Source organism: Pinus tabuliformis, chromosome 8 (assembly GCF_031772625.1).
Source record: "Pinus tabuliformis cultivar Carrire ecotype Pingquan chromosome 8, CPIR1, whole genome shotgun sequence".
Lineage (NCBI taxonomy): Eukaryota > Viridiplantae > Streptophyta > Pinopsida > Pinales > Pinaceae > Pinus > Pinus tabuliformis.
Window position 1 is genome coordinate 312,626,457 of NC_142294.1, and position 12,669 is coordinate 312,639,125.

Below are 12,669 nucleotides of genomic sequence, written 5' to 3' on the forward strand. Positions count from 1 at the left end.
CTGTCATATAGATAGCATGGGCTGCTGTTTGGCGTATTTGGCTGCTGTTTGAGCGAGAATCGTGGCTGGCGCGAGCGAGAATCTGCCCATTCATCTGCAATTTCTCCCATTTATTTCGATAGTGAACCACAGACTCTGCTTACGATCCGGCCGAGCTACAAGGTGAGGTTTACTTTTGACAATGACAGCACAGAATCACAGGGTGTAGTTTACTGAGGTTTTTCATTTCTTTTTAGAGGTTTCGTGATATTTTAGTACAATGGCAATATTTAGTTGAAATGTAAAATTGGGTTTAAGACTGTTTTCGCTAGTTAATTTTTATCGTTTTTTTTTTCATATTTAAAGAAATAGGTTAATTGTCTAAGAATTAGAAATATTTGAAAGGAGTGAAAGCCTGTCATTTATAGACTACCCACTAGTAATTTCAGGTAACTTGGTTTTATTTGAATATCCCTAATAATTTCAGATAACTTGGTTTTATTTGAATATTGCTAATATGTCAACCTGCATAAAAAAAATAGCACAAAACAATGAATATCCTCACTCTGTCTCTGTAGTTTTTAAATGAAAAACAATAATGACCTGTCTCTGCAGATGTAGGAGGAAAGTCTAAAGACATGTATTTATACGGCCTCAGCCTCTTCCAATGGCGCGCAATTAGCTGCCTCGCTTGATCAAAGCCTTAAGGTACTATCTCACCTGTTCCTGATAGGCTTGCTTTTAATGTGAACATTCTGATATATGTAACGTAGAGCTGTCTGATTGTCTGTGTCAATGTAAACATATGAATTTCAACACAGAATTGAGCAATTCTGTGTATATATATATATATATTCGACGGTGGTCATGATACTTGTATTATCTTACCAAATATACCTTTCAGATTGGTCAATTTGTCTATTCTCTGGGGATACAATTATATTTCATTATCATAAACTATATTATATTAAATTTCAATCCGGATTGCTTCACATGTGATCTGCTTTGAGTCCATATCTTGAGTTTTTTTTACTTTATAGAGTTCTTTTAGATCATCTCACCAGCACTTTTATGGTCCTCCCAATCTATGACATCGCCCTTTCTACCTTATCAGAATTATTTCTATTATAATCAGAACACGATTAAAAATTTTAGAGAAAAGTTGGGTTGAATATTTATAAGTTGGACTCTTCACCCAAAAAAGGGGAAGTATATACACTAAATAAATTACTACTTTATAAAAATGCTCGGTGAAGTTTGTTTGAATGTGCACGCCGCTTATCATATACCAAATATGATGCCTAAAATAGTTCAAATTCGCACGTTGCGTTGGTTATTGGAGGACCATGACCGATTTCTTAGAGACTAATATTCAAAACAATTTTAAACTTTTCCTTTCTGGCAGATTTTGCGGTATATATTTTATTAGAATGGAAATCCATACATGCAAACATAATAAAAATATATTAGAATGGAAATGCATATATGCAAACATAATAAAAATATGGAATGCTGTCGGTGATGATCTACTTTTATTCTGTCACTATACGTTGCTTTAATTTCTCCATTCCTTGCCGTATGTCCAAAGTGATGCCATACCGAGAACCAGTAACCCCACCAGAGCAACTGTGGATTAACGCGTATTTTGGCTTTGAAGTTTTGTGATCAGAAGTTGTCATCCTCTGTGAAAAAGCCGCATACAATTGGCAGGGATTCATGATCAGCAGGTCTCAAAACAAAGTGTAGCAATGAGACTTGAGCCCAATTGTACAACAAAAAATGAAAAATTTAAACAATTATGAGTACAATTTGAAATTAGATAAAACTTGTACAAATAAATTTTAAAAGTCATATGATGGGCAGTTTAAAAATAAAAACGTCATAAAAAAATTCCTTGACGGGTAGGGTCACCCGTCAAATTTAACCCCTGTTTCTGGGTATTGCTGATCTACTGAATCTCTGATGTGAATACTTACAGTCATGTCGTTTCCTGGGCATTGTTGGCGCATGCGTCTCATCTGACATCTGTTTTGCACAATGTATTTTGACCAGTCTTGAGGGTTTAACATTTTCCATACAATTTTGTGCCTATTTTAAGAGTACGCCTGTGGTTTTACTGCTCAACAAGCTGCTCACGGCATTCACCTTTTCACATCAATGACAGCATTTACCTTTTTATATTAATGACAACATCTTCCAACAAGATGATAGTACTTTACAGAAACACACAGCGGTGCAGAAGATGTAGCTGATAGTCGATCCTTAAGTTGAACTAGATATCTGGACTTCCATCCAAATGTGTTTTATTCATGGCAAGAGCTAACGATCCTGCCATAGGGCATTAAATGCCTGCTTACATGTGCCCTCGATAGCCCGATAACACGCGTGTTGTGACTAGATAAATAAAAAATAATGGCAGTGTGTTATCGGGCTATCGAGGGGGCATTTAAGCAGGCATTTAATGCCCTAGGACAGACTCGTTAGCCCTTGCCTCCCCGCTTACCCTATAAAAAAATTCTAATATTCAGATGTGATGTGGGCCATCAAGTCATCACAAAGAATACCCTTGGAATTAACAGCTTGAAAAGTAAGAAAAAACGATATTCTAACTTTGGTGATGGAAACAATGGTCTAATGCCGAGCCTAACTTTGTCAAATAAGCTCATTTCAAGGGACGAAGGCCTTCACTGCGATTTTGCCTGCTTGTTCTACAGGTATGCTAATTTGGTTGGGGCTTGAGTATTTAGATTTGATTGATAATTTCAAATTTGATTTGTTATTTTTTTTCTTAAAGGTTTATATTGAGATTTAGCTTGTTTTGTAGCTTGCTAAATCATAAACTCAGTGAAAAGAGAGTTAAGGAGATAGTTTGTGATGCTGTTGAGATTGAACGGGAGTTTGTTTGTGATGCTATCCCATGTGATCTTGTTGGGATGAATGCTAAACTCATGAGTCAGTGCATTGACTTTGTTGCTGACAGGATTCTGGTATGCATTTGTCATTGTCAGGAATAAGTAGGGCTTTGTATCGTACATGCACATGATGTAATGTTTTACCAATTTAATTGGGCAATCTCTCTGTTGGCAATTCAGGTTGCATTGGGGTATAGCAAAGTGTATAATGCACAAAATCCATTTGACTGGATGGAGCTGATCTCTCTTCAGTAAGTATTTGGTTTTTATTGTTGATTACATTTCCTATTTGTTTGTATTTACTTAGAAATTTGTAATTTTAATTGGGTTTCTATTCAATGAATGTGTAGAGGGAAAGAAAATTTCTTTGGAAAAAGATTTGGGGAATGCCAAAAGGCCTCTGTTATGTCTGGTTTGGGCAACATGGAGGGAAACCATATATTTAAATTGGATGCAGATTTTTGAAATTTGATTAATTAACCTCCCCATCTTGGGAGGGAAAGGATGGTGGCCCATTGTGCTTGTACAAAGATTTTCATCGAGTGAAATTTTGATGGCATTTGAAGTTTCAAAATCAATCCTATCTCTTCCATTGTTTTGATTAATTAGATTGGACTATTCCTTTAGGTTAAGGGTGGCCCTTTCTGCTTGTACAAAAGGTTTTTTAATGAGAATGAATGCATTTGGGGTTTCAAAATTAAATTTCTTTTTTATTTTATTTTAATGATTGTTAATACATTTGAGCCAATTATTTCAGGATCTATGTACGACAAACAGAAACTTGTTTACTAGTAAGATAATAAACAAATTTCCCTAGCATACATGTCAATTTTCATGATCGTTAATACATCTGAGGCAATTATTTCAGGATCTATGCACAACAAACAGCAAATTTTTTGCCAGTAAGATAATAAACAAAATTCCCTAGCATTCAATTCTTGAGCCATTTGAAAATTTATAAGCTACCCACTTCTTCTTTGTATGTAGCCTGGAATTGAACCCTAATATCAGGATTTGGCGCCAAGGACCTTGAATAAACACCCTATAATGATATATTATGACTTAAGGCCATTAAACATACTCTTTGGTAAGTAGTCATAGGTCTATGATCATAATGCAACGAATACCAGTGAATGATGTTTATATAAGCCAATTCATATTGGCATTTCACCAAACAGCGTATAAGCAAACTAAATTAGCAATTTAATAACAATCACGACTTGGAGCCTCGAACAATGTATGTTAGAAATAAGATTCATGAGTTCTATCATTAAATGCCCATGAAATTACTCAACACTTGTCTGCTATATGTGGGATTTGGCATCATTTGGCATCAGCAGAACAGAGTTCTGAGAAATAAAGATCAGTGCCCTTGATATATTTCTATGAGGCAATGGAGTGTTGGCTCAGAAGAAAAAACCGACTTAATAATTTATATGATTAATGGAACTAGGTGTGTTGACCAAAGAATAATTGTTGAAATAAGAATTTAGGTAGTTGAATTAATAGAGTACCAGAGCCCTTTTTAGGTTGAATGGGTTGAGCTATGGATGGAGGAGCTTGCTTTGCTGAAGAGAAATGACTTTACTTTCTAATAATCTTCTTTGGTAATGATGAAATGTAGTCACTATCACTCTAATATTAGTATATAGGAATTCACCAATAATGTATCCAATAGCCATGGGATGTACCAAGAAATCACCAATAGTGTATCCAATGGCCATGGGATATACGAGGAATTCACCAAGAATACAACTACTTGAGTCACCAAATTATATACTGTGAAGTAAACACATTCATATTACTTAATAATAAATTCAACCTCAAGTGAGAACACCATCATATACCAAATTAAAACTTCTCTCAGAAAATCAAAAAAATAATTCAATACTCAGTCTTTCCACACACACACACACACACACACATATATATATATATATATATATATATATATATATAGTATTAGGGTGATTGAATTAATATAAACCTTGTGGTTAAGGTGGATGGGCAATCTACAATATGATCAATACATTTATATACATTCAAGTCGTGGTATGTAATACGCAGATCCAGTTATGACCATTTCATTCTCTGCATTCAATTAAGCTTAAAACAGAGATTTCAAAAAATATTCCTATTGAACTGGAATAGCAGAGATAATGAATATGGAGAATACCCTCGACTACCTATACGCCCCAAAGTGAACGAACGCGCTGCTATGCAAACTCTTCTTCCAGTTGCTGCTGCTCTGATCTCGAGGATGTATAATTCTATAGTGCCTTGTAAGGATGAGGTCAATATCGAGGTTTATATGAATAAGGATGGTATGGATGCTGTCGTATTTGCGCTGGCCAGGAAGAAGGCTGGCAAGTGTATCCACAAGGATACCAGGGATCTCCAACAGTATGCGAGCTTGCTTAAGCCGCCTTCGAATCGGAAGTGGCTCAGCGAGGAGCTTGTTGCAATTACTAAGTCGCAGATCCTATTTTCTTTCCCCTCATTTGGTTTAAATTCTGCTTCTTTGTTTTGCCCGATGCCGAATGAACCATCTTTGATGTCAAGAGATTCATTGGGAGAAAGTAAGTACGCTGATCTTTGATTTGCCCATTTATTAGACAATTATATTTATTGCAAGTCCAATTCTCGCCTTGATATTGAACCCACAAAGGTGCCAGTCATGAAATTGGCAGGTTAAGTCAGGGGTCGAGCAACATTCTGGTTGGGGTCAGATCAAGATTTTATTTCTGCCCTGTCCAAACTTCAAGAAAATGATTTAAAACTTTTACTTGATGAGCACAATTAAATGAAAACAATTGTTTTATATAGGTTTGAAGACAAAGAAGTTCAAAAGGATATGAAACTGGTACCATACAAGACTGTGAACAAAAATGGGAAACCTTATATTCAAGTTCACGTACGAGATGGAAAGACAAAGGTATTTAGCCCTGAGGAAATCAGTGCTATGATTTTGACTAAGATGAAGGAGACTGCAGAAGCATTCCTTTGCAAGACTATAAAGGACACTATGGTCACTGTCCCTAGTATGCTTTCTTTTCAACCTTTTTTTTTTTATGAGGTTGTGGGTAACCAATTGTTGACTGCATTGTGACTGTTAACTTGTGGGCTTGCGCAACTTATTTTACTTATGCACAGTGCCAAGCAACGAAGGATGCTGGTGTTATTGCTGGCTTGAATGTAGCTCATATTATCAATGAACCCACAACTGTAGCAATAACTTATGGCTTGGACAAGAAGGGTGGAGAGAAAAATATTGTTGTTTTTTTATCTTGGCGAAGGCACGTTTAATGTCAGTGTTCTGACTATTGACAACAGAGTTTTTGAGCTTTTGGCTAAAACGGTGATACCCATCTTGGAGGTAATCTCTCTAAAGTGTGTTGTTTTACATTATGAATTTGAATATGTGCACACTGGTTATCATTGACTTTTTTGGTTGGCTTTCGAGCTTTGAACTTATCGGGATGTACACTAATACGCAGGTGAGGACTTTGACCAAAAGATAATGGAATATTTCATCAAATTGATCAAGAAAAAGCACGAAAAAAATATTAGTAAAGAGAGCAGAAATGAAATAATACATTCAACGTGTTCCTTGTAATATAGATATAAACAAAACATCTAAAAAAAAGTAATTGCACAATGATCCAATGCAAGAAAACAAGATTTTCCACAAACCAATTAACTCTTCTAAAAAATTCAACAATTCCAATTTAATAATCCTATGGACCTCTCTTTGTACCTCTTGAAACAATTGCTAGTTTATAAGAAATAGATTTTCGTATCAATTATACCCTCATGTCTCTGTTTAAACGCATAACTATAAATAACGATAACTATAACAGTCTTATTAAAAGGCCCTAATCTCTACGTAATTGGGCCACGCGTAATTTCTCTCCCACGTCACATTAACGAAACGAAATTTATACATATAGTTGTATTAAGAATAAACGTTGACAATAAAATATTCATGGCTACCCAACCCTAAAGTGTAACCCCAGTGTCAGAAGCACGTATATATTTTGAGCGGCGTCCAAGTCAGCAACGCGGTCATCCGCATACCCACACGATGCCAGGCATGTCCTAAACATCAACACATACACACCCCACCATCTCCGCATGCGAACGATACACATATCAACATATACACACTCGAGCATCTCCGCAAACGATATACACATATATATATCTGAAGATATACACACATAGGTGAACATACACACAGATATCTGAACATATACACATATATTTGAATATATACACACATATTTGAATATATACATACATACCTGAATATATACACATAATTTGAACATATATACATATATGTATAAATACGCACAAACATACACATATTTAAAAGTGTAAGAAAAACTGCATATATATATATATATAAAACCGTAAGAAAAGCTACAGACCTAACTCAAATTTCGCTCTTCTTGTCTCCCCACTCTCACAGGCCCATAGTTGCGTATCTCTCACGAGAGTCTATTGTCTGAGCATTCACCGATGGATTATGATAAATCCGTCAGTAAATCAAGGAAGCCCAATTGGTTGCACGAGTAATTGGTTGTCTGAGCATTCATCAATCGACTTGGGATAAATCCATTAGTCAATCAATGAATTCACAACGTGTTGATTGGCCGCCACGGCAATCAGGATTCAGAACGCAGAGAATGCCAAGTCTCCAGCAAGAAAGCGAGAAAGAAGAGTAGTAGAGGATCTTCTTCCGGGCTCATATTCCACTGCAAAGGTCACTGCCAGAGCCTACGATGCGGCTGTCCTCTCTCTCAAGGGCCTCTCTGCTTTTTGAATTCCAGAGGTCTAAACAGAAAGTGGCAGCGGCTGCAGCAGAGGAAGGAAGCCTGGGAACTGGGCCGAGTCATGATCTTATAAAAGAGTCGCGAAATGCCGTCATGGATATTTCGCTCTGCAAGGCAGCTAAGGTCGGCCTAACTCACACTCAATTCTTTCTTTTAGGCATTCTAGTTTTACATATTTGCATCATAAATAAATTGCATGGATTAAATAATGTAGGATGCAATGGAGGCCGAGGCGAAAAGACTTGCAGAAGAAGAGAAGTCTCTACACGGATCTGTTATACAGCTTGAGGAATTCTATCAAACGTATGACAGAATTATTAAAAATTGTGAGAATTCAGCAATTTCAAGATCCTCAACAGTTTCTCCACGAACTTAACGGACTTGTACCTTTTAACTTGCCAGACTGAGCACAGAAGCTGTCGACCATCACTAAATTTGACCTTTCTAATAACAGAAGCTGTCGACCATCGCCAAATTTGACCTTTCTAATAGCAATATGATGGTAGTAAATACGGCAATATTATATCAACTTTCTTGATCGCATCCAGCTGATTTTGTTTGCAATATTAATTTCTTGGTGCATTGTCTGCCCGAATCCGTGACGAGTGTGGTGAATTTGAGAACCCTCGATCCATTCAGAAGGTTAAAATCCTCAACATTTCTGGAAACTTCTTTACCGAATTGCCAGAGAGCATTTAAATTGCTGGTAAAAATTATATTCGAACCCTCATATTTTCCGAGAATATTTAATTGAAGATACTCAATGCTTTTCGCAACTTGTTTCCCCAATTTTTCAAGACTGCTTGTAAAAATGGCTTCCAAACCCTAGCTATGATGATTTAATTTTGTGCAATTTAATGGATTGTATGATTTTACTGCTACCTAGACGCTGGGAATCAAACTCTTTAACCTACAAAGGCTCTCTGTTCTTTCTAACAATCTTTTTCATCTCCCTCTGTCCATCTCATCCCTGATCGATGTCTCTGCGTGTTGACAGAGACATCACGAAGGAACTTTCAATCAATGGTCCTATGGCATCTTAATTTAAATAATTATACAATATTTTTTAAAAATGTTTTATTAATATAAATTAAAACCACATTATATATTTATATATATTGTAATATGAAATATTAAAATAAAGTTATATACTCTATATAATGTTTTTCATTTATTTATTTTAGTAAAGTGAGTTTACATTTTATCTCTGTATTTTTTTAATCACATAGAATATTTACCTGGAAAATTTAGTTAAGAGCAGATGTACTCGAAGGATTTAAATTTTACTGGAGAGTAAAAGAAATTCACTTTATTTGCCAAATAAAAACAAATTATGATGGATGGATAAAATAGACAAAATTATTTTGATAATATTTTTTATATACTATAATAAAATAGACAAAACTATTTTGATAATATTTAGATTGTTAATTTTTTTAAATATAATATTTTATTGTATATTAAAATATTTGTCATTATACAAAATATTGTTTCATAACACAACCACATTAAAAATATTAATGTGTTTGGTATAATCTAAAGCTTCATTTGTATCTACCATTAGTAAATATATAACAATAAAAAAATAATTAAATTTTTTTTTTACAATAAAAATATTATTAATATCAATATACTTAATAATAAGTATTAATTTATATTAATTATTATTTAATATTAAATATTATTTAATATTATTTAATTTAAAATATCTAATATAACTTAATTATTTAATAATAATATTAATTAATTATATTTTAATATTGTAACACAATTATTATTATCATTTTAAAATAACTAGAACTTGCATGGCTAGAACTTGTTGATTAAGATCAATATATACACGATAAACGTGATATACACAATGTCTATCCTCACAATACCTACAGTTTTGAAGGGGTGAAAGGGCTAGATAATGGAGGCACGCGCAACCCTTTCAACTGAATCTCTTGCATAAAAAATTGAGACTGGTTTTGAAACACTAGAATTAGCTGGCGAATAACCACCCAGGCGCCCCCCATCAGAAACCATGAAGTTTGTGCAACCCAACTGTTGTTGTTTCTTATTCTGATTCTGCTAAAGCTAAAACTGGTGATGGTGATGATGAATTTTCAGGTCGAATGGAAATGAATCAGTGCGTGTAACTGTTGAGATTTTCGGTTTTAATAAATTAGGCAAAAATCTCAAGTAGGTGACAACAATAAGATCTCTTGCTATATTAGCTCTATTTTGTTGGGAAAGAGTTAATGCATCCTATATTTGTTGTGAGAGGATTTATGGGTCAGTTAGATTCTCTTAGCTATATAATATATGCCCGTACAGATATTGGTGTGTGGTAGAGAGTGTGAGGATATATATATGATTTGTAATCTCCTGATTAATAATATAGATGGTCGATGCCTATGTTTGGTAGACGTAGCCCAGATTGATTGAGTGAACCACGTTAAACCTCTGTGTCATTTGTGTATGAGTTTATATGCTGTGTTTGTTTTTTATTTTGCTGTGCACCGTTTGCTCTAACAAGTGGTATCATAGCGAGTTAGAGGAGTGGCGCAGTGGAGGAGTGGCGGGCCCAAGTCTGCTGGAGGTGCGTGTTGTACCAACGCGCTGAACTGCGCTCAGTGCTGTGGACTCGAGATCCTGCGTGCACAAGTTTAACAGAGCGAATTGCCGCGTAGGATAGACACCAGGCAGCAATTGAAACATGCAATTGCACTGTTGAGTGATGGCCTTGGAACTGCGTGGTTGAAACGGTAGCTGTGCACGCAAAACGGTAGCGGTAGTGTGGCTCTTCGTCGTTCCAGTGAAAGAGCCCGTGGTCAAAGAGCCCATCATGGCAATTAATTGCAGGGATCTTCGGCCAAAATATCCGCCGGGTAATTAACGTCAAACTTGGTGCCGACGATAGGATGGTGTTATTGCGTTTAAAATTATCTTCGAATAGCGCTAGAATGATCTTCGAACTGCGAGTTCTGAAGGTTGTCAAATCGGTCAAAAACTGAAGGTTGAGCGTGTTGGAGCAAGTGCATGTGTGTGAACGGATCGCTGTAGGTGGAGTTTTGTAGTGCTATGCGTGTTTTTCCAGAAATCGCTGAAAACTGCTGCGTGGAGGTGGAGCGTGGCTGTTGGCACTTTCTCTTCAAAAACAGTCGCACCAAAACACTGGAACAGGTGCGGATCTGACTTTATTAGTTGCGCCACTGTGCCAAGATCCTGATCAGGGCAGATCCGAAGGGAATAGATGCGCCAATTTCGGCACTCTACGCGTTTTTCTCTCCGGCGCGGATTGTCTGCTGTTAGGATAGCGCCAACGCGCCAACTGCGTTGGTAAAACTACAATTGTTTTTGGTTTTTTATTTTATAATTGCAGTTTGGTACAACAGAGCATTTTTTTGATAGAAGGCGAAGGCATTGTGTGTTAAATCTTTATTTAATTGATTAACTAGTTGGAATTGGAGATTGTTTTTGGTTGATACAAGATGGCGAAAACTCAGAGTGCCCGGTTTGAAATCGAGAAGTTTAATGGCAAAAACAATTTCGAGATCTGGAAGGTAAAGATGCATGATTTGCTGGTACAACAAGGCGTGGCTAAGGCGTTGTTGGGCAAATCCAAACAGCCATACAACATCATCGATAATGAGTGGGCCGAGATGGACGAAAGAGCAGTGAGTGCTATTCGGCTGTGTTTGGCGGATGATGTGTTGTTTAATATCGTGTCAGAGAAAACAACTGCAGGCCTGTGGTCGAAGCTTGAGAAGCTCTACATGACGAAATCCTTGACAAATCGAATTCTCCTGAAGCGGCAGCTATACAGTTTGTGAATGAAGGAAGGTACATCGATTACTGATCATTTGAATGTTTTTAATACTCTACTGGTGCAATTAGAAAGTATAGAAGTAAAATTTGAATCCGAGGATAAAGCCATAACTTTATTGTGCTCGTTGCCCGAGTCATGGGATCATTTTGTTACTTCTATAAGTCTTAGTTCATCAGAAACCATTGAATTTGATGATGTCGTTGGAGCTTTGTTGTCCGAGGAGACAAGGAAGAGGTCGAATGCTGACACCTCTACATCAGAGGCAATGATGGCTAGAGGTCGTTCTAGAGAAAGACGCCCTGGTAAGCACAGCGACTCGCGTTCAAAATCGAAAGGGAAGAAGAGTAAAGTAAAGTGCTGGTTTTGTGGCAAATCGGGGCATTTGAAGAAGGATTGCTGGAAGCGACAACAAACTTCCAAAGAAGCTTCATCGATAGAGAAGAAGGAAGCAAACACGACAGATACAGGTTCGGCATCTAGTTTAGGTATGAGCGACGAAGTGTTATGAGTTAATTTGTCAAATCATGATCAACATTTGTTGTTAGATTCTGGTGCATCAAACAACATGTGTATTCATAGAGAATGGTTTGAGACGTATAGATCAATTAATGATGGAGTCGTGTACATGGGTAATGATGTCACATCTAATATTGTGGGAATAGCGAGTATACAGCTGCAAATGTTTGATGGGACAACTAAAATGTTAACTGATGTAAGACATGTACCAGATTTAAGGAAAAATCTAATTTCACTAGGAGCACTTGACACAAATGGATATAAAACTGTAATTCAAGGTGGAGTAATGAAAATTTACAAAGGTATTTTACTAGTAATGAAAGCTAAGAAGGTAGGAAATATATTTCAGTTAGAAGGAAGAACAGGGTCAGTTCATGTGTCTACGGTGTCTGAACATGATAGCAGTTCCATTCGCCTATGGCATCAAAGGTTGGGCCATATGAGCGAAAGAGGGTTAAAGATTTTGGCTAATCACAAGTTACTTCCTAATCTAAGGTATGGAAAGTTAGATTTCTGTAAACATTGTCTGTTTGGCAAACAAGGTAAACAAAAGTTTAAAACAGGCAAACATACTAGTAAAGGAATACTTGATTATATCCATTCAGATGTT

General features: G+C 36.3%; 1 protein-coding gene across 1 annotated transcript; it reads left to right on the forward strand.

Annotated features, from left to right (window-relative positions):
• The first annotated feature begins 2,540 nt into the window (after positions 1-2,540).
• LOC149235394 (ribonucleoside-diphosphate reductase small chain C-like) lies at positions 2,541-3,103 on the forward strand. Its single transcript, XM_089461376.1, has 2 exons — positions 2,541-2,693; positions 2,804-3,103. The coding sequence occupies exons 1-2, from the start codon at positions 2,614-2,616 to the stop codon at positions 2,991-2,993; spliced, it is 270 nt and encodes an 89-aa protein (XP_089317502.1). The 5' UTR covers positions 2,541-2,613; the 3' UTR covers positions 2,994-3,103.
• The last annotated feature ends 9,566 nt before the right edge of the window (positions 3,104-12,669 follow it).

What these genes read in the sequence shown, in the direction of transcription:
- LOC149235394 (XM_089461376.1), top strand. Translation starts at nt 2,614, where the DNA reads ATGCCGAGCCTAACTTTGTCAAATAAGCTCATTTCAAGGGACGAAGGC. An exon ending in TTTGCCTGCTTGTTCTACAG is followed by an intron (nt 2,694 to 2,803) that starts GTATGCTAATTT and finishes CTTGTTTTGTAG; the next exon opens with CTTGCTAAATCATAAACTCA.